Source organism: Bombyx mori, chromosome 7 (genome assembly GCF_030269925.1).
Source record: "Bombyx mori chromosome 7, ASM3026992v2".
Classification (NCBI taxonomy): Eukaryota; Metazoa; Arthropoda; class Insecta; order Lepidoptera; family Bombycidae; genus Bombyx; species Bombyx mori.
In genome coordinates, this window is record NC_085113.1 from 1,116,289 (window position 1) to 1,140,516 (window position 24,228).

Below are 24,228 nucleotides of genomic sequence, written 5' to 3' on the forward strand. Positions count from 1 at the left end.
ATTCGGATATTTAAATAATCTCTTTTTGAAATTATTGTTTTGTTTTGTTTACCTACCTAAGCTGATAGCCTTGAGAGGCTATTTCAGCGTAACCTTAACTAGTAGGTGAGTTCACGGGGCTCAAACCTGACGACGTTGCTAACACGAACCCTAGCAAGAGCCGTGCTTCGCAGAATCTACCACCGGATCGGAAACGCGACCCATTGAGAAGATGCGGCGAGAAACTCAGTGGGCTGTACCTATGAGTTAATTCGCTCGTCGAGTCCTTCGTCGCAAGCGACGGATTCGACGAGGACGGTGACCGTTGCTTGTGGTACCTAAAAGCACCCTTAATGGATCGGGAGGATCTGTAATGACGTATTTTGGGCGAGGTCGACTATTTACCATTCGGTCTACAGGATCGGGTATGAAATTCCCAGTCCCATGGTAGTCTGTACCATACGGTCCATGCCACCCATGATCGAACACAGTAGAAGAACGTCACATGTGGTCGCGTTTCTCAGCAGTGAGGGAACGATATAGAAGAAGTGGTGTGTACCTGATAACAGCTTCGACAAGGTTGGTCTGCATGTCCGCGTCCATGTACCAGGCGCAAGGCAGTCGCGTGTGCAGCACGTGATCGGAGCCGCGCCGACTGTTGTGACGGTTGCCGTGACATTGTCCGCAGTATCTGACATGTCAATCAGTTAGAAGCACTTCAAAATCGCATTATAGTCATATTTTTTATTGCTTATATGGGTGGACGAGCTCACGGCCCACCTGATGTTAAGTGGTTACCGGAGCCCAAGGACATCTACAACGTAAATGCCGCTACCTACCTTGAGATATGATTTTTAAGGTCTCAGTATAGTTACAACGGCTTCCCCACTCTTCAAACCGAAACGCATTACTGCTTCACAGTGGAAATAGGCGGGGTGGTGGTACCTACCCGTGCGGACTCACAAGAGGTCCTACCACCATTAAGTACAACGTTTAAACATAAAACACGAACTACCGTAGGATTTATGGAAAATATACAGAGTGAGTATTCTCTTACAATTTCTACTGATATCTTAATAATCAAAATGTTGATGGAATTTGTTTAATCAATTATCCGATAATTGATTAAACAAATTATATATTAAAAAGGAAATATTTATTACATTCTACACTTTGGCTATTAGTTTCAATAAAAACATCATTATTCTAAAACCCAATTTGGTGTTGCTGGAAAAAAACCCCTCCAACGCCAATGCCATTGATTGATTGTTGTATTTTATCAAGCGATAAAATTAAATAGGTATAGAGAAATGAAATCACAAAAAATCATACCCTGTATTGCCATAAAAAGTTCATTTTAGGCTCCTAAAACGGATGTGATTGTAAATACTCATATAACATTTGCATTAAGCAGCGTAGCCTAGACTCAACGATTGTATTTAAATGGGGGCAGTATTATAGTTATACTACTTACAGCCAGTCAATTAAATTGTATGAAATGTGTTTTTCGTAAACATTGTTTTCACAAAACTTTTAGTTCTCTTTTTGCTTGAAATCCTAGTTCTTTTCTTAGCCATATTAATAGCAAGAGTATAGGCCATATCACCATGTAACTTTACCGTATGCAATTGAAAGTTCTACCTGATAGGATGATTCCCATTATAACTTGCACATTCGTTGGAGAAACAAATTGAATAGGCCGCTTTATCTGCGGAGCGGCAGTTCTGTAACACAAACAATAAATTAGTGAATTTTTATTTATTTATTAAATTTATTTATAAGTGCTGTAAAGTTCTGTAGGGTTTAACTGTCGTGTTCACCAGTGGCAGAGTGTGTTTTAGACCTGCGCTAGGTCTTTTTGTTCATTTGTTTTGCTTAGACGGGTGAACGATCTCACGGCTCGTCTGGAGATAAATGAATACCAGAGCCCATAGACATCAAAAACGTAAATACCACCACCCACCTTGAGACATCAATTCTACGTCTCAATTCCACTACAACAGCTTTCCTACCCTTCGAACCGGAATGCTTTATTGAATCGCGGCAAAAATATACTGTATGTTGGTATCCATCACTGATAGCTCATTGGACGCCCTACCACCAATAAAGCCAAAGGTTGGCCAATATTATAACGCAATTGAGAATCAGATTGTGGTGGATAGCCATCATACTCGTAGATCGCAAGATTTTGACTAATGCCTGAGTTTCTCGCCGGATCTTCTCAGTGGGTCGCGTTTCCCATCCGGTGGTAGATTCTACGAAGCACTGCTCTTGCTAGGGTTCGCGTTAGCAACGTGCTCAGGTTTGAGTCCCTCTCAGCTACCTGTAGAAGTAGACCTACCTTGTTCTCGCAAACCATGGATACTTGTTGTTGAGGGTGCAGGATATCGAAGAAGCGCTGGTTTGGATGTTCCCTGAAAACAAGAACAGTAAGATTAATGATTTATAAAGTTTATTTATGTATATCCACCGTGCAGTAACCCACAATCTAATCTAACATTGATATGACGCATTGTTCTGTTAAGGCCGCATCTAAATCTCATTTTGTGTTCCTTTGAAAGAAACAAAATTGAAAAATTTAAAAAAGAAAAAAACTCTAGCAACTATATAGGGACTTACTTCGAAACGCAAATTTACAGACAAGGCTAAGACAGAGATAATTTTTTTTATTGCTTAGAAGGACCTCTTGTGAGTCCGCGCGGGTAGGTAGCACCACTTCTGTGTTTTCTTCACAACCAGGTCATATTTTGGTGAATGATTGAGACTACGAGAAGACCTATGTAATACGTACTTAACAAATGTTCACGATTGACTTCCACAGTGAAAGAATAACATCGTGTAATTAAAATTAAACCCGCAAAATTGTAATTTGCGTAATCACTAATGGTAGGTAGGACCTCTTGTGAGTCCGCACCGGTAGGTAACACCGCCCCGCCTATTTCGGCCGTGAAGCAGTAATGCGTTTCGGTTTGAAGGGCGGGGCAGCCGTTGTAACTATAGTGAGACCTTAGAAGTTATATCTCAAGGTGGGTGGCGCATTTAGGTTGTAGATGTCTATGGGCTGCAGTAACCACTTGACATCAGGTGGGTTGTGAGCTCGTCCACCCGTATAAGCAATAAAAAAAAACTGATGAAACTTTATTATGTGTACAGATTTGAACAGTCACCTGTGTATCTCATTAGCGCACTCAATGCACAAGTACAGGGGCGGCGGACTGTCTGATGCGAAGGTGACGCTGATGCAGTGGTCGTAGCAGACCTTAGCAGCCTCCGCCGTGCCCGCGTTGGGGCACATATCGCGCTGACAGAGGAAAGGCACCAAGTCATCTGCAAGCAACCGACTTCTGCAAACCCTCGTATTCAAATCAATTAACTTCACTAAGGCGAGTATAAAATTGAATAGACTAGAGGTCCCGCAGTAGTCGAAATACGGCTATAATTAATTGGAATTGTAAGTTTGTACACTATTATGATTGTATTTTCAACGCCAAGACTACACTATCGAAAAATATTAATAAAGACAAACAATATTCAATATATTCTCAATTTGACCACAGACGTCAAGAACAAAAGTTTGACAATAAATAAATAGTATGCATGCGTGTGTGCGTCAAATACATGGTATGTAGTGTGTGTAATGTTTTCTTTATTGACTTAATGTATCTTTTATGCATTATTTAAAAAAAATATTAGCATTGTGCACTGCTTCTTTATGTTCTCTATAAGTGTGGAAAATTTCATAGTCCTCCGTCCGCGCAATTTTCGTAAAAAGGGATACAAAGTTTTTACTTCACGTATTTAATATATAGATAACGAATAGAATCTATGAAGATGAAACCGTAAAAATAGTCTTAAATAAGATCTATATATGTCGAGTAATATGTTTCAAACATAAATCAAACGTCAATTAAAATATGTCGTCAAAAAAACGCTATACACGTACTTATCGTACGCATTTATTAATTACCGCTAAACCGTAATCAAGGAGTCGAACAAAACATATAACCTTAAAACGCTTAAGTGTCATCAAAGCGTTCCGATCAATGCAACCATCATACTTTTCTCCATTCTTACCGGAACACAGGACGGTAATTCCTGAATCTTTACATTAATACGTGAAGCAAAAATTTTGTATTCCTTTTTACGAAAATTGCGCGGACGGAGGAGTATGAAATTTTCCACACTAATAGAGAATATAGAGAAGAAGTGCACAATGCTAATATTTTTTTTAAATAATGCATAAAAGATACATTAAATCAATAAAGAAAACCATAGATTATACACTTAATATATTCGAAAGAAAACATTACACACTCTACAAACCATGTATTTGACGCACACACGCATGCATACTATTTATTGTCAAACTTTTGTTCTTGGCGTCTGTTGTCAAATTGAGAATAGATTAAATATTGTTTGTCTTTATTAATATTTTTTATAGTGTAGTCTTGGCGAAATTTGTGATTATAAAAATATAAAATATAATCATAATAGTGTACAAACTTACAATTTCAATTAATTATAGTCGAATTTCGACTACTGCGAGACCTCTAGTTTACATTAATACGTGAAGCGAAAACTTTGTACCACTATTTACGAAAATTGGCGCGGACGGAGGAGTATGAAATTTCCCATACTTAAATAGAATATAGAGAAGGAGTGCAGAATGCTAATATTTTTTTTAATTTGTGTATTAATAATACGTTAAATCAATGATAACAACATTACAAACACTACCATATCTCTTTATTTATTGTCAAACTTTTGTTATTGCTCAAAGTCTGTGCTCAAATTAAGAAATTAATATTGTTTTTGTATTAATATTTTATTGTAATATTACTTGTCTATAGTGTAGTCTTGGCAAAATCTGAGAATATAGAAGTATCTTGGCAATAGAACCATAATAATGTTCAAACTTATAATTTCAATTAATTATAGTCGAATATCGACTAATACGGGACTACTATATTCATTAAACTATGAAATATCTTTCAGTCTTCGAAGAGTACAACGAAAAGCTCATACTAGAAAACTTGCAGAGCAGTCCCTTCCTGTCGAAGAGCTTGGCGTCGAAAGGGGGCCAGTAGTAGAAAAGTAGCTTCGCTGCAGACAGCCTCGCTCCCCACGTGCCGTAAGCGATCACGCACAGGATGTCTTTAACGACGGTCTGCTTCATCGACATCAGGCACTCCAGCAGCTGGCAGTGGTGGGCTGCAAGACAACCCTTCTGAATTACATCGTTAAGAGAGTATAACAATGTTACGCCGGTAAGAGTAGCGCCATCTATCGCCTAATAGTCGAACGAATATCGAAGAATCTAGTAACACCCAGAACGTTCGAGAAGTACAACGCCATCTATTGCCAGATAGCGGAAACAATACTAGACGGATCACTTGAAGCGAAGCGGAAGAAGCGAATTGAGAGTTTTAATGTGTTTATTGAGTGTTTTAAGTGTTCTAAGTGTTGAATACAGTGTTTTTTTTTTTTTTTTTTATTGCTTAGATGTGTGGACGAGCTCACAGCCCACCTGGTGTTAAGTGGTTACTGGAGCCCATAGACACCTACAACGTAAATGCGCCACACACCTTGAGATATAGTTCTAAGGTCTCAGTATAGTCACAACGGCTGCCCCACCCTTCAAACCGAAACGCATTACTGCTTCACGGCAGAAATAGGCGGGGCGATGGTACCTACCCGTGCGGACTCACAAGAAGTCCTACCACCAGTAATTACGCAAATTATAAATTTTGCGGGTTTGATTTTTATTGCACGATGTTATTCCTTCACCGTGGAAGTCAATCGTGAACATTTGCTGAGTACGTATTTTATTAGAAAAATTGGTACCCGCCAGCGGGATTCGAACACCGGTGCATCGCTCGATACGAATGCACCGGACGTCTTATCCTTTAGGCCACGACGACTTCAAAACTTAGTTTATACTTCGGTGGAATTTTATTTATCCCAAGCCCCAGCGCGTAACAATTATAACTTTACAGGAACAAACAATCCTTAGTTAAAAACATAAGATTTGAATGACCTATTTTTCATAGATGTTGAGCGACCGATGTGCTTACGTACCATCTAAAGTTAGGTCATCCTAATATGAATGTCTCCACTCAACCACTGACGTGAGGGGTAGGGGTCTCAATTGCATTGTAGACCTGATGATGGCACTTACCCATGCAAGCTTACAATACCTTACAATAATTTACCTCATGCGGGCTCACAAGACGACTTGACCCGTGCCAACATAAACCTACCACCACCCTGCTTTTTTGGGCCACGAAGCAGTAATGCGTTGCAGTTTGAAGTTTGGGGTGTGGGCTTAGGTAAACACATAAAGCCAGACGAGCTATTCACCGTAAAAAAATACTAAATCTAATTCAATACATAATAGTAATCGAATTAATACAGTAGGCTAGTAGTAGCTACCGGTAGACAGCGGCTTGGCTCTGCCCCTGGCATTGCTGAAGTCCATGGGCGACGGTAACCACTCACCATCAGGTGGGCCGTATGCTCGTCTGCCTACACGGGCAATAAAAAATAATAAAAAACCCTTGATTCTCTTAATTGAACAAATTTTTTTTTTAAAAGGACGTGATTGTATCTTGAACCTGGATTACTGGAGTGCTGGAACACCATCATGACAATGGCAGCGACAGATTGTGAAGCTTGACTTTCATCTTCTTGGCCCGAATAACGGCGAGCTACGAAAAAAAAATAAGTACTGAAGTACAAACTTGCGAAATGTTCAGTACCTCAGACATGTTCACGTGGAGACATTGTTTACTAAAATCAAGAGATAGATGCCACACAATAGAACGTAATGCAAGATGTGCAATTAATTAATAAATAATTTACCCAACGTCTACGCAACCTCAATAATGAAGTCCACAGCGCACCTCACATTTTTTTATTGCCTTTGTAGGCAGACGGTAGCATATGGCCCACCCGATGGTGAGTGGTTGCCGTCGCCCATGGACTTCATCAATGCCAGGGGCAGAGCCAAGCCGCTGCCTACCGCTTAATACTCTCCACAAGCCTCGTTTGAAGAAGGACATGTCATAGCGCTCGGGAAACACCGTGGAGGGGAGCTCATTCCATAGCCGGATGGTACATGGCAAAAAAGACCTCTGGAAACGCACTGTGGATGACCGCAGTGGCTCCAGGTAGTATGGATGAACTCTACACCGGGGCGAGCGGTGCGATGGTAAAAACGAGATGATGGTATCATCTCGAACAATTCCTCAGAGCACTTTATTCTTTTTAATTAAACGGTCTGCTTAACTATCAACAAAATGGTTCACAGATATACAAATACTTACTAATAGTAAATGGAAGTATGTAATAGCACAGGAGATTCAGGATCTCCTGGTGCAGCGCTACCGGGAATACTGCAACGCAGTACGCCACTAGGTACGGTAGGTTGTCTATCATGTCGTATTCCAGGAATGGGAGTAAGCAGCCCAAACATTGAAGAACTGCCTGGCCGAAAGCTGAAATAAAAATTTACATGCAATAACTTTGTGTTTGTTTGAGACATCGGCATTTTTAAGCGAAACACGTTTGAATATATTTCCTAAATAAATAATAGTTTAAAAAAACTAACAAAATACGCTTTTATAGAAAATTCAACAAAAAAATAGAAAATAAATTTTAATTAAAAATAGTGTAAGAAAAAATGATTTTATTGTAAAAAAGCGTGGGGTGCATGGCTTCAGTAGTTATAATAAATATTTTATGAACAGATATGAGTAGAATGGTTATTTTGATAATATCCTGAGAAGAGAATATTCATTTTTTAGTTGAATTTAAATTTTTTCAATTACTTTTTTTATATTGAATTGTCATCGGTCCTTAATAAGTATACCAACTTTCGAGTTAATCTGACGTTTTGAAGAGGGTCGAAATCATGTTCAAAGATTCCGTTACAAACACACATACATACATACGTCTGAAGCTAATAATAAAAGCGTATTGAAAACGGATGTGATCTAATTTAAGGCGATTCGAACTGTGTAGTGAATTGAGAGAGCTTGAGGTGTAACACCCAAAGACAATCTACTGAGTTTCTCGTTGGATCTAATCATTGGGTGGTTATTTCGATCCGGTGATAGATTCAGTGAGGTACTGTTCTTACTAGGGTAGATATTAGTAATGCCACTTAAGTTGAGCCCCGTGAGCTCACCACTACTCACGCTGAAACCAGAATACTCCCTCGAGGCTACTCAGGAGGTAGGGAAAAGTTGTAAATTCAATGATAGTCATATTTAAAATGCAATTCCAGATGCAGGTCTTTGCTGACTATTTAGAGGAAAAAAGAGAAGTTTTTTTTTATATATATACGGAAGAAAGCGGAATTGTCGTACTTTGAAAAACCAAGTTGACACCAGAGTCAAGTAGGCAGCGGCTTGGCTCTGCCCCTGGCATTGCTGAAGTCTATGGGCGACGGTAACCACTCACCATCAGGTGGGTCGTATGGCCGTATACAAGGGCAATAAAAAAAAGTCATATGCATAATATATAATACGGTAATAAGTGATTTAGCTCAAAATGCAAGTTACGATATTTTCGCTTTCTCCCGTCGATATGTTGAATATTACCTTGAATCCCATATTGTAAGTGAGGCGCGGAATCCACAAGTTGCGATATAGCGTTAAACAGCCCCTTGTAGTCCAAATTAGGGTACAGAGACATTCGCTCTGCGTCGTTGGCTGGATCCCTGATCAACTCCAGCGGAGAGCGTGTTACATCCTTCAGTACACCTGGTTCACGGACCAAGAATGAGAATCGTATTTTTTTATTATCTTTTTATTGCTTATATGGGTGGAAGAGCTCACAGCCCACCTGGTGTTAAGTGGTTACTGGAGCCCATAGACATCTACAACGTAAATGCGCCACCCACCTTGAGATAAGTTCTAAAGTTTCAAGTATAGTTACAACGGCTGCCCCGCCCTTCAAGCCGAAACGCATTACTGCTTCACGGCAGAAATAGGCAGGGTGGTATATAAGTAAACTACATAAATAACCGTAACAGATACATTAGAGTAATTTTTTTTGTTTTGTTCTTGTTTTTATGATTTAAGGATCACTAGTGGCCCGGAGGCCTTTCCAGTTTCTCCAGGACAGGTGGGCGAGCAAAGGCTCAGCCAGGAGGGGTGGGATTAATTAATAAAGAGACTATTACAGGAAGTTTCAAATTAATATATCCAATTGCTTTAGTTACATCGGCTTAAGGCTCTACTGTAACAAAAATTCCTTACTTACATTACAGAAATATGTACTCAATTTTCATACTTAATTAATAGTATATTTACAGTTTAATGTCGCTTATCTTGTTCTCAATACACATTATTTCCACATTGTCGAACGCTGTCACGGGAAACTTACTTAGTAACGTTTGGGAAAAATACTTGACGGTGTTAGCGATGTCCACGCCAGAGGGCAGTGGCTGGATGTTATGCATCAGCCGCAACTGGCAGTCGTACAAGCTGCGGATCTTCGCTGTGACTGTGGGCATCAACGAAAAAAAAAACAATTACGCTTTGTCTAGACCAGGGGTTCCCATACTTGTTTTGTCTACTACCTACTTTGAGAATAAATATTTTTTAGTGCCCCAATTTTTTCATCTACTTAAAAACCACTATAGCGAGGGCTTAGTCGGTGCCTAAGAGTCTTCCTAGATGATAACGCCCCCATTTTTTTCTGGGTCTCTTACCGCCCCCCTTTAAGCCTGCAGCGCCTACAAGGGGGCGTTATCGCCCACTTTGGGAAAGGCTAGACTAGACAAATATTTAGTAAATAGTTAATCGGATTATCAAAAAACGAAAGTCAGAAATTCGCTGGTTACACTAAAATTTTATTTTTAGATCGAGAGACAGATTCACCATGTCGTAATATCCATTGAGGCTATTAAAAGTGAAATGAATTAATGTACTCTAAATTATAAAACATATTGAAATTGTTCAATAATTAGTATCGAATTTTGGTAATAGTAAAATTCTAGGTCTTTCGCACATCGACTTATCGAAACAGAAAGTGCACATTAAACTATGAAAAAAATTAATGCTAGTAAAATGAGTGAACTAATAGGCACACAACAAAGAAGCGTTTGAAACAGCATAGACAAAGTCTGAAAGAAAGGTGAGCCTCACAAACAAGAAACTGATTCTGCGTAACTTTTCCAAAACATTTTTTTTTATTTATTAACACCATCAATATACCATAAGAGTGTGCGAATTAGCAGCAATAAGACACCGACCCATTAAATTTTACATATATGTATGTCACATATAGCATCAGAGCTTCAAACTGCCCAGTGTCGAACTTATAAGTAGCGACGGCTTTTTTTTTTTATAGCTTAGATGGATGGACGAGCTCACAGCCCACCTGGTGTTAGGTGGTTACTGGAGCCCATAGACATCTACAACGTAAATGCGCCACTCACCTCGAGATATAAGTTCTAAAATCTCAGTATAGTTACAACGGCTACCCCACCCTTCGAACCGAAACGCATTACTGCTTCACGGCGGAAATAGGTGGGGTGGTGGTACCTACCCGTGCGGACTCCCAAGAGGTCCTACCACCAGTGATTACGCAAATTATAATTTTGCAGGTTCATCATCCGTTATACACAGGCATCATCCGTTATACATAGGCATCTTAAGAACTAAATTGCGACTCTAATAGTCGTAAAATCCTCTAAGCGACGCCTGCTAACTCTATACTACATTATTGGAGATGTCAAAATTAATTGAACGCTGCAATTATAAATAAATTATTCAAACTAAAATCAACACATCGGAACATGGTCACGGTAAATATAAAGCCCATATGGTCCAAGGGCTTTTAAGCACTCCAAAAACCGGTCACCGTTCTCGTTGGACATACGAACTAGCCCTTATACGCAACCTTTCATCTCAGTGGATCGCGATTCAGATCCGGTGGTAGATTCAGCGAAGCAGTGTTTTTGCTAGGGCTAGTGGTAGCAAATTCTCGCAGGTTGAGCCCTTGAGCTACCTACCGGTCTGTACTGCTTCACGGCAGAAATAGGCAGGATGGTGGTACCTACCCGTGCGGAATCACAAGTAGTCCTACCACCAGTAATTACGCAAATTATAATTTTGCGAGTTTGTTTTTTCCTACACTCTGTTATTCCTTTACCGTGGAAGTCAATCGTGAACATTTTGTTAAGTACGTATTTCATTAGAAAAATTGGTACCCGCCTGCGGGATTCGAACACCGGTGCACCGCTACATACGAATGCACCGGACGTCTTATCCTTTAGGCCACGACGATTTCAATACCAAATGTTTCGGTTTAATTCTCGTTGAAAAGTTTAGGATACAACTCTGAGCGTCTAATTTTAATTCCTGCCATCAGTCAATTTACTTTTAAACACAAAAATTCGGAGTTCAGCATTTTAATAGATTATACATTAATCTTTTTTTATCTAGATTAATTGTTGACAAACACATAAAGCAAATTCGGAGCACCAAGTCCAACAATAAATACGCAATGTCTAAAAACAACACATTATACATAATAACACAATAGACATTTACTACATACAGAGATAAATAAAGGCTTTGTCAAGAATTTGCTCTATTCACCTCTCACCCATATAGTGAATGAGTGAGTGAGAGGAAAACAAAATTCCTAATCTCCTTTTTTATCTTCAGAAGTAGATTTTACAAATAAACAAGTTAGCAGAATCATAATAACAGTATTTGAAGGCTAAAAACATTTAGGGCCCGGACACACAGTAGGATGCGACTAGTATCAGACAATACAAGGGAATATATATGTAACATCAAACGAAGACGATTAAGACAATCTTTTTGACAATTTAGGGTTACCATCTGTGAATTTTTCTTTTGCCTACAAAATATGTTTTCAATTTAGATAATTCTTTAGAATGATGTATTTTTGCTTTTGAAGCATTTTTATGTTCGCGGATATTAAGTCAGATATTTTATAGAAAAAAATATGAAATATATATTGCATTGTTAATTATCTCCACGACTCGCGAAAACCGTAGAAGATAATGTAATAAACATTGAGTCTAAATTCTACAAATACAGTATGATTGAGATCACAGTTTAAACTTCAAATTTCAATTTTAAATTTAAATTTTTTTTATCACACTGAAACTTTATGATAAATATTATCATTATCCATATTTTATTTAAATTTAAGGTAAATAGAAAACTTTGTAGTTCCAAAGGAAAACATTAACTTTGAAATTAGATTCGATAGTAAATATTTTTTTTTACTCTAGAATGTTAATGGCAGAGATGGTAACCCTAGAGGACAGAAGCATATCGTGCACAGGGTAACACCAGTGCAACATCGAACACCGCTCGCTTGCACGAGCTCACCTTTCTGACCCAGTGCCTCCGAAGCTGACTGCATATTGTCAGTCTGTGCGCTCAGCATTAGGACACACAAAAAGCTTTCTCACTACTCAATGATCCCCGATGAGCTCTGAAAAATAATGCATGCACGCAATTTGTTTTATAATTACATTTTATTCGCCACATACACTGGAATGCGGTGGGCGGTTCGTTATTATACTCAGAATTTCATTACACTAAAATTTAATTTACGATTTAATTGGCTATTTTATTCAATAATTCTTCGATAAAAATCTAAATACATTTTAGATTATGCATTTATAGTTTTCTATTTTATGTTTATGGTGCACTTGAAGCATACTATTTCAAGACCCGTTTTAGAAAAGAATTTTTTTTTACATGTATGGCCGATGCAGAAATTTTATTTATATATACACTTTTTTTTCTATACAAATTGACAAAGCAAGTAATTTATTTAATTTTTTATTAGAAAGCAACAAATCTGTTTGATTCAACAAGTATTAGCGATATGAGTGAGACAGATACATGTATACGTTCTTTGCAAAATGTAGCCACGTTAAATGTTTATTTATAATAAACTTTTAATAACCAACCCACTACATTCGACTACTTGCGAGCGGTTAATTAAGGTAACTTGCTTTTAATGGGACTTACAAGCCGCCGCCCGCGTTCCCATGTTTATGAGTTGTATCTTGAAACTTCCCTGCATTGGATTGCCGGAATACACAAACCGATATCATGAAAACGGTGAATCAATAAAGCCTTGAACCGAATGAAAGAGATAAGACCTGAATCTAGATTTTCTATTCTTTTCAAACTATTGATCGGAAACCAAATGGGCCGGTTCAAAGCGTAACGCGCATGTCCGTACTATGGGATCTTTTTTGCTATGGCAACCTCCTGCAATCTTATCAAATTCTGCCGAAGTCTGTTCTATACAACTTTACTCTTTGGCACCAAGAGATGAAATGTCAAACTACATAAATGTCACTCCCGTAATTATACCTATAGGTTTCATACTTCAGTGAATTACACCATAGACCTATAGGTTTCATACTTTAGTGAATTCTACTAGTGGGCGCCTAGTGATCGAAATTCGACCATAATTAATTGTAGTTATAAGTTTGAACATTATTAGGTTCTGTTGTCAAATATTATACTTCAAATATTATTCTTATAAAGCTATAATTTGCTATATTCAATGTAGCTAAAGAAATGCTTATATACCTATAAACTTAAAAAAAGACTATCAAGAAAAAAAAGTTGGTAGATTCGAGGATGGTCAACAAGAAGGCATTTAGGTGCAATGAAGTTAGTCTCTGAATTAGCAGATGAAGATCCTGAGAGTTATAAAAACTATTTTCGAATGAGTGAAGATAATTTTGATTTTTTACTATAGGTGTTTCGGGACCCTTGTCATTGATATTCATTAATAAGATCTATATTTTTTTCTGTACTCCATCATTGGTTTGCCATTTTCAACGCTTGAAGCGCGTCCGAACTAACAATACACACGTCCGCACAGCGCAGGCCCTTTCGCGACATTAGTTTCACGTCGCGTTAACACTATGAAATTAGTTGCATTACATTAATTTCACCAAAAAATCGCGCAGGGCACGAAACTAATTTCCATGCATGAAATTAATGCATGCATTACGAAAGTATTAAATTACACGTGAAACTGTTAGTGAAACTAATGTCACGAAATTAATTTCACGCCACTAATTTCGTAATGTAAATTCGGCTTAAAGCACATATGACACCAAAAAAATAAAATTAAAAAAAAAATTTAAAAAGTAGCCTATGTTCATCAGGGACAATGTCGGCTTCTAATGGAAAAAGAATTTTTCAAATCGGTCCAGTAGTTTCGGAGCCTACTCTAAACAAACAAACAAACAAATTTTTCCCTTTTATAATATTAGTATAGATAAGTGTGGGAAATTCCATACTCCTCCGTCCGCGCAATTTTCGTAAAAAGGGGTACAAAGTATTTGCTTCACTTATTAATATATACATAGATTTACCGATTTACCGTCCTGTGTTCGGATAAGAATGGAGAAAAGTTTTTTATGCTTTCTGGTGGCCCTGGGGCCTATCCAATTTCACAAGGACAGGTGGGCGAGCAAGGGCTCAGCCAGAAGGGGCGGTATTTGCTAATAGCTACCCGAGCGCCTCCAAGGGAGAAACTCAACGGGCTGATGCTTAGGTTAGGTTGCACGTCAAACTCTTTGCCGAGCTCGACGAGTACGGTTACCGGGATCTCTACTCCTAGTGTTAGAGCGGAAGGCGTCTAATGCAAGTGGAGAAAAGTATGATGGTTGCATTGATCGGAACGCTTTGATGACACTTAAGCGGATTAAGGTTAAATGCTTTGTTCGACTCCTTGATTACGACTTAGCGGTAATTAATAAATGCATACGATATGTATAGCATTTTTTGGCGACAGTTTGTTTTTGTCGTTTGATTAATGTTTGAAACAGATTACTAGATCATAATTAAGACTATACTTTTACGGTTTCATCTCGCTGTTAATATTTTTTCATTTTACTGTTTCAGACGGACGACTGAGGTGTTTGTTATTTGTCGACATTTAATCCGTGACCAACGTGAGATCATAAAGTATTCGTAAACTTAATTTTAATTGTGTCTAAGACTCCTGGAAAGTGATGAAATTAAAATTCTTTTTGTTATGTAAAACACGACCTTTTATTTCTCTATCAATTTCATTTTTTATGATTCGGTTTCTTTAAAATTGAAAAAAAATTGGGGTAATTTATAACATTTTTAGATATGTAATAATAGGCTATTCTATGATGCTTGTAGGTAACCACTCAATACTGTCGTATACGCACGTCTGACCATTGACAGTAAAAAAAAAGCTGCAGATAGATTGGGATAAATTACTAGCAAATAGTGATTTGGCCTTTCGTGATAATTTTTTTTTATTGCTTAGATGGGTGGACGAGCTCACAGCCCACCAGATGTTAAGTGGTTACTGGAGCCCCTAGACATCTACAAAGTAAATGCGCCACCCACCTTGAGATATAAGTTCTAAGGTCTCAGTATAGTTACATAATGCGATATTCTTCAACGTACCAACACATTTCTGTTACAATTTACAATAGATAGGCAGATAAGTTTGAGTCGAGCACTAGACGCTTGGTAAGAATAAAAATTAAGGTGCTAAGAAGCTAATTTTAATAGTACTAATGTCAAAGCGATTTCACGCATTCCACTCATTTATGAGGTCAGAGATCATTTAACCACGTATGTACATACCTCCTGTAGTTTTTATGTACATAAATAATAACTTGGCGTGTTCCCACCAGTGACCGAGATTTATAATTCTATACTAGAATGAGAGTATGAGATAAGGATTCGATCAGAAAGTACACGGTGTTAATTTGGTAAAATTTATTTGCAAACCACATATATAAATACTCGCATTAGCGCCATGAATATTCATATCACAATGTACCTAATTCTAACCTATTATACACCCAAATCACAGTTAATTACATCTATAAAAAATACTAACACGCAAAAAATATCACCGTTCTTATTTAAGTCCGAAACTCGAACGAATAGATAGCGCGAGTCTACAATACAGTTTGTTGACTTGTATACTGGCATTGAAACGGAATGACAGACAATTATGTCACGGACGGTCCATCGCGCCGACCAGCGCTTGCTGAATGACAAGTTGCTGCGCGTTTATTAGCTTCTTCAATTCCTTGACTTCCTGTGTCAATTGTCTGACGTGTTCCGATGTCTCGTCGAGTCTGGCGTGGATGCTTCCGAGTCCTGAGTAACCGTATTCTCGGTACCCGGAGTCGTTATTGCTCTCGTACTTTTTGAAGCATGAATAGGCGCCCGTTGTCGAACCGCTCGATGATATAGTGTGTCCGTATTGCTTCCGCATCTTTGCTATGTCGTAAGCGGCCATCATTATGTCCCTAGGCAGTCTCTTCTCGCTTGGGTTCAACGGTTTGACGCTTAGCACAACCCTGTAGGCCTGGGGCGAAACCAAAGCTGAAGAATGTAGTATCTTTAGTAGACATTTCGGTAAATATCCATTGAACAACGCCAATTCCATGTAAGATATCAGTTTGGTTTGTCGAACCAGCTTTGAAAGGCCAGCGGTTTTCCTCAAACCCTGAATATCGTGGACCGCTATGCCGACCAGTAAATTCATCAATACGACCGTAACAAACATTAGGAATAACACGTAGGTTATCTGCGCAGAAAACTCGAGCAAGACAGGAGGGTCGTTTCCATCTGGCTCGTTGAGTAGTAAATCTAAATTTAGCTCCCCGATCATCATTGTCAAGACGGTTATGAAGCCCATAAACGGATTCGCAAACGAGGACGAGTCCGGGAAGATAACGCAGAAACTTATCGTGAAACCGATTAGGATACACGAATAGGCCATAAGCAATTTGGCAAATTCCTTTTGTACTTTTTGGTACATCGCGACGTAGGTGCCGAAAACGGGTAGCTGTCCGATCATCATCATGAGGTTCGTCCACCCAGCGAGCACCGCGAAAGCGCCGACGTGGTTCTGCCATGTATACGTGATGTTTGTGTATATATACGAAATTAGGAAAACACTAATGATCACGAACCACTCAATAATGTTCTCCGATTGCATCAAATACTGTTTGACGGTCGAATATCCAGCGATCCCGTATACCTTCCTAAATATCTCAAATATCGTTATCCCGGCTAGAACCCACCATTGCATTTCAATTACGAATGGATTTTTCCTTAATAGGTCACCAAGGATGGATTGCTTTTGACACAACTCCTGCTCTTGTATTGTCTCCTCCATGTCCTTGCTACCGTTATAACAATTGTGCGCGAGTGCTGTTAATACATACAATGTGAGGCATAAAACAAAAATAAAACTCAAAAATAACCTTGCCACATAATATTTACGTATTTTCTCCCATTTAATGTACAGAAAGGCCGAGCACAGTGGGTGAAGTAGGACTTCTTTTTGGCCTTCGTCGACGAACGTATTCAAATAGCTGATCTCTCGCGGATAACAATGCTGCAATATGCTACGAAAATCAAGCTCCAATTCAACTTCTCTATTGCTCGACTGCGAGTGATGTAGAGTAATGGCGCAGTCCAATTTTCTAGTTACCATCGCGAGTGAAGCGGGCGTTTTTCTAGCGATTACATTAAGGGCCGAGTTTCCCTTCTTAGATCTCGTTGTGACGTCAGCACCGTGATATATCAAGGTCTCCACGCAGGCCGACAGTCCGTCAAGTGCGGCTAGGTGCAGTGGAGTAAATCCGTATTCATCTTTTTGGTTTACGTTGGCGCCCCAACTGATTAAGGTTTCGATGATATCACAAGCGGAATCCGATTTTCCGATAGCTGCATGTAGCGGTGTTCGTTTATCAAAATCCATAGCGTTGGGGTCGGCATTGCCTTTCCGGAGTAAGGATTCCACGCATTCTAAACTCGCAGACCGAGCTGCCAAATGTAACGCTGTGAACCCCCTATGATTCTTCAAACTCGCATCTGCACCTTTGCTGAGTAACAAATCGACACACTCAACAAAGCCACCGTCGGCGGCTAAATGCAAAGCGGTGGATTCTCTGTCCCCTACTCTTGTTCTAACATTAGGGTCGGCTCCGGGCGTGTCAAGCAATATTATAAGACACTGTTTAACGCCCAAATCAGCGGCGAGGTGAATGGCATTAGTACCGCCCGGCTCGATCAAGTTCACGTCAACTCCGTGCGATATAAACAATTTGAGGCACTCCGCGGAATTAGCTCGCACCGCACAGTGAAGGAGACCTCCTTCGCAATTGATGTACTTTACAGCCGCGTGCACGGACGCACCGCGAGCTATTAGCAAATTAGCCACTTGTACCGAGTTACCGAATGCGGCACAGTGAAGCGGCGCAAAACACCGGGGCATATAATTAGGGTCCGCGCCGCACGACAGCAGATAACTGGCGCATTCTACGGAACCACTGAACGCGGCCACGTGCAGCGGAGACAGGCCCAGAGAGTCGTAGTACAGGGGGTCCGCCCCAACCTCAATCAGCGGTGGTAGCAAGTTGGCGAGTTTCAAAAACGCGGTCCAAAATAAGCAGACGTTCTTTTCGGCATCGGTGGCGGTCGCGAAGGCGTCAGTCGTCGCGTCAGCTGGAATGACTCCACTCTCGAGCTCATCAAGGAGGCGCAACCGCCCGCCGACGGCTCGCATTTGCTCGTGGGCGCTCTGACGCAGTGAGTCGGCACAGATGTGCGCGGTCAGGTCCAGAGGTGGCTCCTCGAAGCTGTCGTACATATTGGGTGCGCTCTCGGCCGGCGGCGAGGAGCCGGCCAGCACGTACTCGAGGTGCCCCATGGAGGGGTAGGCGCGCTCGAGGGACTCGTGGTCGGGCAGGTCCCGCCCGCGCCGGTCCGCGGGCCGCGGCTCATCGGGCGCGCGAGCTCGCAACCACCGCGCGGGCAACAGACGACGCGTGTTCGGCATGCGGCTAGTGGCGACACACTGCTCTCCGGACTCCGCCGCTATTGTGCTTCTTCCGTCAATTACGAGATGAATCGTGCGCACCTTGTCATCATCGTTGTTAGGCCGCTCGTACACTTGACAATGGACATTAAATTTCACAGAAATACAAGCGCTTAAAATGCAGTTCAATTCTGCTGCTGATTCAGATTCGTGCTGACGAATTAATTTTATAACATATTTATATTTATATAATGAGTTTGGTAAGAAAATGTTAACTATGAATGTGGAAGGATATAGAGGAAGAGGTAGACCTTAAAAGAAATGGATGGATTGCGTGAAAGACGATATGGGTAAGGGGGGAGTGAGCGAAGAAATGGTATATGATAGAAGAGTATGGAAGGAGAAAACATGTTGCGCCGACCCCGGGTAACTGGGAGAAGGGCAGGATAATGATGATGATGATTTATATAGTACATTTAACTTTTAGCTTGAAATTGTTCCACGCTCCAAAAACATTTTCACTATATGCTTAGAATTTAATGTCTCAGATCGTAATACTCTCCAAATTCAGTCAACCTTGCAAAATGCTCGTGTTTTGATTGCATCATTGTATCTATTCTGTGCATGTGCATATTTTGCATTTATTCACTGCATAATACAGTCCAGTATTTACTAACATTCTGTGATGAGATCATTTCTGTCTGTAAAAAGGCTAATCGTTTCATTCAAAGCTCTGACGTCACTGTAAGCCATAACATACCGGATTTCTAATGGTAGGTAAATTTAAACGAACAAAATCACTTGTAGGTTTTTATGCTTACAAAGTAACGCTTACATTACCATTTGTTTATATATTTATTCATGAATATTAGGTTTTCGCTCAGATTGTAAATTCACAAAGTCATATCTTAAGACTTGTGATTGTTATACTTGAAGGCGTAGTTCTTCGCGGCAGAAATAAGCAGGATTATCTTAATTAATACGCTTTTATTAGCTTCAGACGTATGTATGTATTTATCACTACTGATACCATGCTCCCCACGCTTTTCTATATTAATATAATAAAGAGAAAAGATTTTTTTTTTATTGCTTAGATGTGTGGACGAGCTCACAGCCCACCTGGTGTTAAGTGGTTACTGGAGCCCATAGACATCTACAACGTAAATGCGCCACACACCTTGAGATATAAGTTCTAAGGTCTCAGTATAGTTACAACGGCTGCCCCACCCTTCAAACCGAAACGCATTACTGCTTCACGGCAGAAACAGGAGGGGCGGTGGTACCTACCCGTGCGGACTCACAAGAGGTCCTACCACTAAAAAAGTTTGTTTGTATTGAATAGGCTCCGAAACAACTGAACCGATTAGAAAAATTATTTTACTGTTTGGAAGATACACTATTCCCGAGTGACATAGGCTATAGTCTTTTTTGAAAAAAATAATATCCTTACTAAAACTCCAATAATGTAACCCAAGGTTTAAAAAAATTACCTAAAATATTCTTTAAATCGCGTGCCCTGCGAAAACTGTTGATGATAGAATAAAAGAACGTACTACGACTTTGTAGAACACATTATTATTTACAAAAAGTGTCGCCACAGCACATTTCTAACTATTATAGTTATGCCGCAATAAGTGTTATTTTATTTAAAAAAATAAAACAACGTCAAATGTCGTTGAAATTTTTGTTTAAGACCCGAGCGGAGCCGGAGCGGGCCGCTAGTTTTACAATAAAATCTTTTTTTTACACTATTTTTAATTCAAATTCATTAAAATTTATTTTCTATTTTTTAGTTGAATTTTCTATAAAAGCGTATTTTTTTAGTTTTTTAAACTTTTTTTTTTTCTAATCTTAATTTTGTTGATAGATTCAAAGCAAAAGTAAAATTGACCTTCGAACAGTATTGCACTGAAATTAAATGTCACGGGTTTTTTATGTACCGCCTACACACCCTGACCGACGGAGTCCGTCATGGGATTGGTCGCGGGTGATATTACCGATTCACTTAGTTTCCGGTCTATACAAAATTGATTTAGCGGAATTCAAACTTGTTTACACCATTGTATGGTAATCAGAAGGACGTTCGAGGGAAAACCTTGCGCTTGACTGTGGGAATGTACATAATATATTTACTGCGTTTTTATTCTTTGTTATGTTTAAGATATCTATCTCGACGAGATCGTCTTCCATTATTAATGCCATTAGTTGGAAAAAACCAAAAAATACGCGATGAAGTGCGCTAGACAACACACAATTATGTTGTTGACAAATTAAAATACTTTAAGCTGACATGATTCTGACATGAAGTTTAAAAAAAATAAGCATTGGAAGACCACAAATCACGTGGATCACAAAATTCCAAAACATCCAGAGGAAGATGGGCCTACGAAAGGAGACGCATAAGAACGAGACAAATGGCGATACATATTTGGGAAGGCCAACACTTCGCAACGGTATAATGTCAGGCCAAAGAAAGCGTGCGGATAAACTCCATCACAATAATCATTTTCTTTAGTCGAAAGACTTCCTTAACTGGAGATACCACTTTTCCTTAGGTTCGACATATCGCCTCCCCAAGTCCTCAGATCTATGGACGGTTCCACGAACAATTTACTTCATCCCTACCACTTAAATATATGTGATTACCTCCTGGCGACAGCCACATACCATAGCACAATACCATTATGACTTTCTTAGTCATATTCGTATATGTGTTTAAAGGGCTTAAGTTCGGCACTCACAGTGTGCTTAGCTTGGCTGTGACCTTAGAATTGTTAATCTTCAAGAGAAACATAAAAGAATATTTCTTTCCCTAACAATAAAAGTCGCGTGATGATTTCTTTATTTAGCCACTGTCCCCAGCTCACTTTTGTCGTAAGGAATCGACCTGGCCAGTTTAGATGGTCTTAATTACCTATATATTGGTACATCAACACTAAGCATTCCAATGTGCTCAAAGCCTGCAAACACGATAGCAAATCCGCCGATAGAGTCTGACAGTGACGGACTGACTCGGTGGTGTAGTAGTTTACCGCCTCTGACCGTTGCGTCCAGGGTCGTGGGTTCGATTCCCACATCAGGTAAATTTTGTGTGATGAACAGGCTTGTTTTCTCTTGGTCTGGGTGTTGACTGTCTATAAGAGGTGAAAGACTATTTGGTTTTCACCACTCGATCTGTATATATCGTGTACATATTTAAGCGTATATAAGTATTGTTGCGCGCTGGGATTCGGGATAAATAAAAATTCTACCGAAGTATAAATTAAAACTGTATTCAACACTTAGAACACTTTAAAATTCTCAATTCACTTCTTCCGCTTCGCTTCAGGTGAGCCGATCGCTGTTTCGCTTCGATTAGTTCCGATTACTGACTGCTTCGTGCTATATCCGCAACGCTTTTATAGTCCAGATGACATCCCTAGGTTTATCGAAAACAATCTAGGCAAGTCCAGTAGCTTCGATGTGTGTCTCCGCTTTCTGACAATAGATGGCGTTGTACTTCTCGATCTTTTCGAATTCCTTTGATATTCGTTTCGGCTATTCGGCGATGGATGGCGTTACTCTTACCAGCTTAACAGTATGTTTGTCAGTCTCGGGTACCCACAACGCAGGAAATCCTAAATTGGGCCCGAATGGCCGTGCGTGATTTGTTGCCAGTTATTTATAATTGATTTATAGTTATTTAGAATAAGATTAATAGAATAAGAATAATATTGAGGACTGAAAAGATAGAACGGAAGCTCTACCCTTCAAACCTTAGCATGAGGCTAATTTGCAGAAATAATAGCTAAAGAAGTTGAAGTTTGAAGTCGTCGTGGCCTAAAGGATAAGACGTTCGGTGCATTCGTATCTAGCGATGCACCGGTGTTCGAATCCCGCAGGCGGGTACCAATTTTTGTAATGAAATACGCACTTAACAAATGTTCACGATTGACTTCCACGGTGAAGGAATGGAATCCTGTAATAAAAATCAAACCCGCAAAATTATAATTTACGTAATTACTGGTGATAGGACCTCTGAGTCCGCACGAGTAGATACCACTACCCTGCCTATTTCTGCCGTGAAGCAGTAATGCGTTTCGATTTGAAGGGTGGGGTAGCCGTTGTAACTATACTGAGACCTTAGAACATATCTCAAGGTGGGTGGCGCATTTACGTTGTAGATGTTTATGGGCTCCAGTAACCACTTAACACCAGGTGGGCTGTGAGCTCGTCCACACATCTAAGCAATAAAAAAATAAAAAGATGTCTATGGGCTCCAGTAACGACTTAACACCAGGTGGGCTGTGAGCTCATCCACCCAACTAAGCAATAAAAAATAAAAAAATGATGTTACTCCATTACTTAAAATGAGAACTAGGGAGTTAGGAAATTGACAGCTAGATAAGAAAATAGATGAGGATATGGACGAAATAGCTAACAAGCAGCTGTAATAATTTGTGAAACTCAGGGTTGCATAACGGTCCACCATCCTGCTATTAATGTCGCGAAGTAATCTTACTTTCCGGTTTGAAGGGCGGACGGCACAATTGTCGTGGTGATGTCTATGGACCTCCGCGATCACTTAATATCTGACGGAAGTTTGCTCATGTTAAGCAATAAAGCATAGGTATAATGGAAAACGATTACGATTTTTTCAATATTTATAACAAACTAGTACTTACATAAACATTTACTGGTGGTAGGTCGTTTAGTGCCTCCGCATGGGTAAGTACCACCATATTACCTGTTTCTGCCGTGAAGCAGTAATGCTTTTCGGTTTGAAGGGTGGGGCAGCCGTTGTACTGTAGAAACTGAGACCTTAGAATTCCTACTGAACTGTCCACTCCCATAACCACTTAACAGTACGTGGCCGGGAGCTCGTGCACTAATTTAAAAAAGATAAAAGAACATAGACTGATGGATGAGTACACCGTCCCCCATACACATCGCGACGTGAGTAAAAATCCGATCACAACATAGCTTCGCACCAGAAATAGGCAGGATGGATGATACCACCAGAAGTTTTTTTTTTTTTTTTTTTATTGCTTAGATGGATGGACGAGCTCACAGCCCACCTGGTGTTAAGTGGTTACTGGAGCCCATAGACATCTACAACGTAAATGCGCCACCCACCTCGAGATATAAGTTCTAAGGTCTCAGTATAGTTACAACGGCTACCCCACCCTTCGAACCGAAACGCATTACTGCTTCACGGCGGAAATAGGCGGGGTGGTGGTACCTACCCGTGCGGACTCACAAGAGGTCCTACCACCAGTGATTACGCAAATTATAATTTTGCGGGTTTGGTTTTTATTACACGATGTTATTCCTTCACCGTGGAAGTCAATCGTGAACATTTGTTGAGTACGTATTTCATTAGAAAAATTGGTACCCGTCTGCGGGATTCGAACA

General features: G+C 39.8%; 2 protein-coding genes and 1 long non-coding RNA gene across 6 annotated transcripts in view; 1 reads left to right on the forward strand and 2 right to left on the reverse strand.

Moving 5' to 3' along the window:
- The window catches only part of LOC101747200 (protein unc-79 homolog), a 66,989-nt gene extending 53,825 nt beyond the window's left edge, over window positions 1-13,164 (reverse strand). For 3 of the 4 annotated variants that reach the window (XM_021353525.3, XM_021353524.3, XM_021353522.3), the window contains exons 1-11: window positions 13,011-13,125; window positions 12,360-12,465; window positions 9,370-9,489; window positions 8,583-8,744; window positions 7,305-7,475; window positions 6,594-6,686; window positions 5,005-5,190; window positions 3,147-3,306; window positions 2,321-2,393; window positions 1,621-1,703; window positions 539-670 (exon numbers count right to left, since the gene is read on the reverse strand). In XM_021353525.3, the coding sequence (XP_021209200.1) occupies window positions 539-670; window positions 1,621-1,703; window positions 2,321-2,393; window positions 3,147-3,306; window positions 5,005-5,190; window positions 6,594-6,686; window positions 7,305-7,475; window positions 8,583-8,744; window positions 9,370-9,489; window positions 12,360-12,417 (1,238 nt within the window). In that variant the 5' untranslated portion in view covers window positions 12,418-12,465; window positions 13,011-13,125. Of the gene's footprint in view, window positions 1-538; window positions 671-1,620; window positions 1,704-2,320; window positions 2,394-3,146; window positions 3,307-5,004; window positions 5,191-6,593; window positions 6,687-7,304; window positions 7,476-8,582; window positions 8,745-9,369; window positions 9,490-12,359; window positions 12,466-13,010 lie in introns of all 4 variants that reach the window. The other variant, XM_021353523.3, reaches the window with a different exon arrangement.
- LOC134199128 (uncharacterized) lies at window positions 4,426-6,844 on the forward strand. The gene is made up of 2 exons (XR_009973481.1): window positions 4,426-4,598; window positions 4,975-6,844. It is a non-coding gene; the product is annotated as an uncharacterized LOC134199128 (long non-coding RNA).
- A 2,592-nt stretch (window positions 13,165-15,756) lies between the features above and the next one.
- Window positions 15,757-18,759, reverse strand: LOC101741755 (transient receptor potential channel pyrexia). The gene is given in 1 exon segment (NM_001309607.1): window positions 15,757-18,759. A coding segment is annotated over 1 exon segment (2,712 nt). The 5' UTR covers window positions 18,727-18,759; the 3' UTR covers window positions 15,757-16,014.
- Between the last annotated feature and the right edge of the window lie 5,469 nt (window positions 18,760-24,228).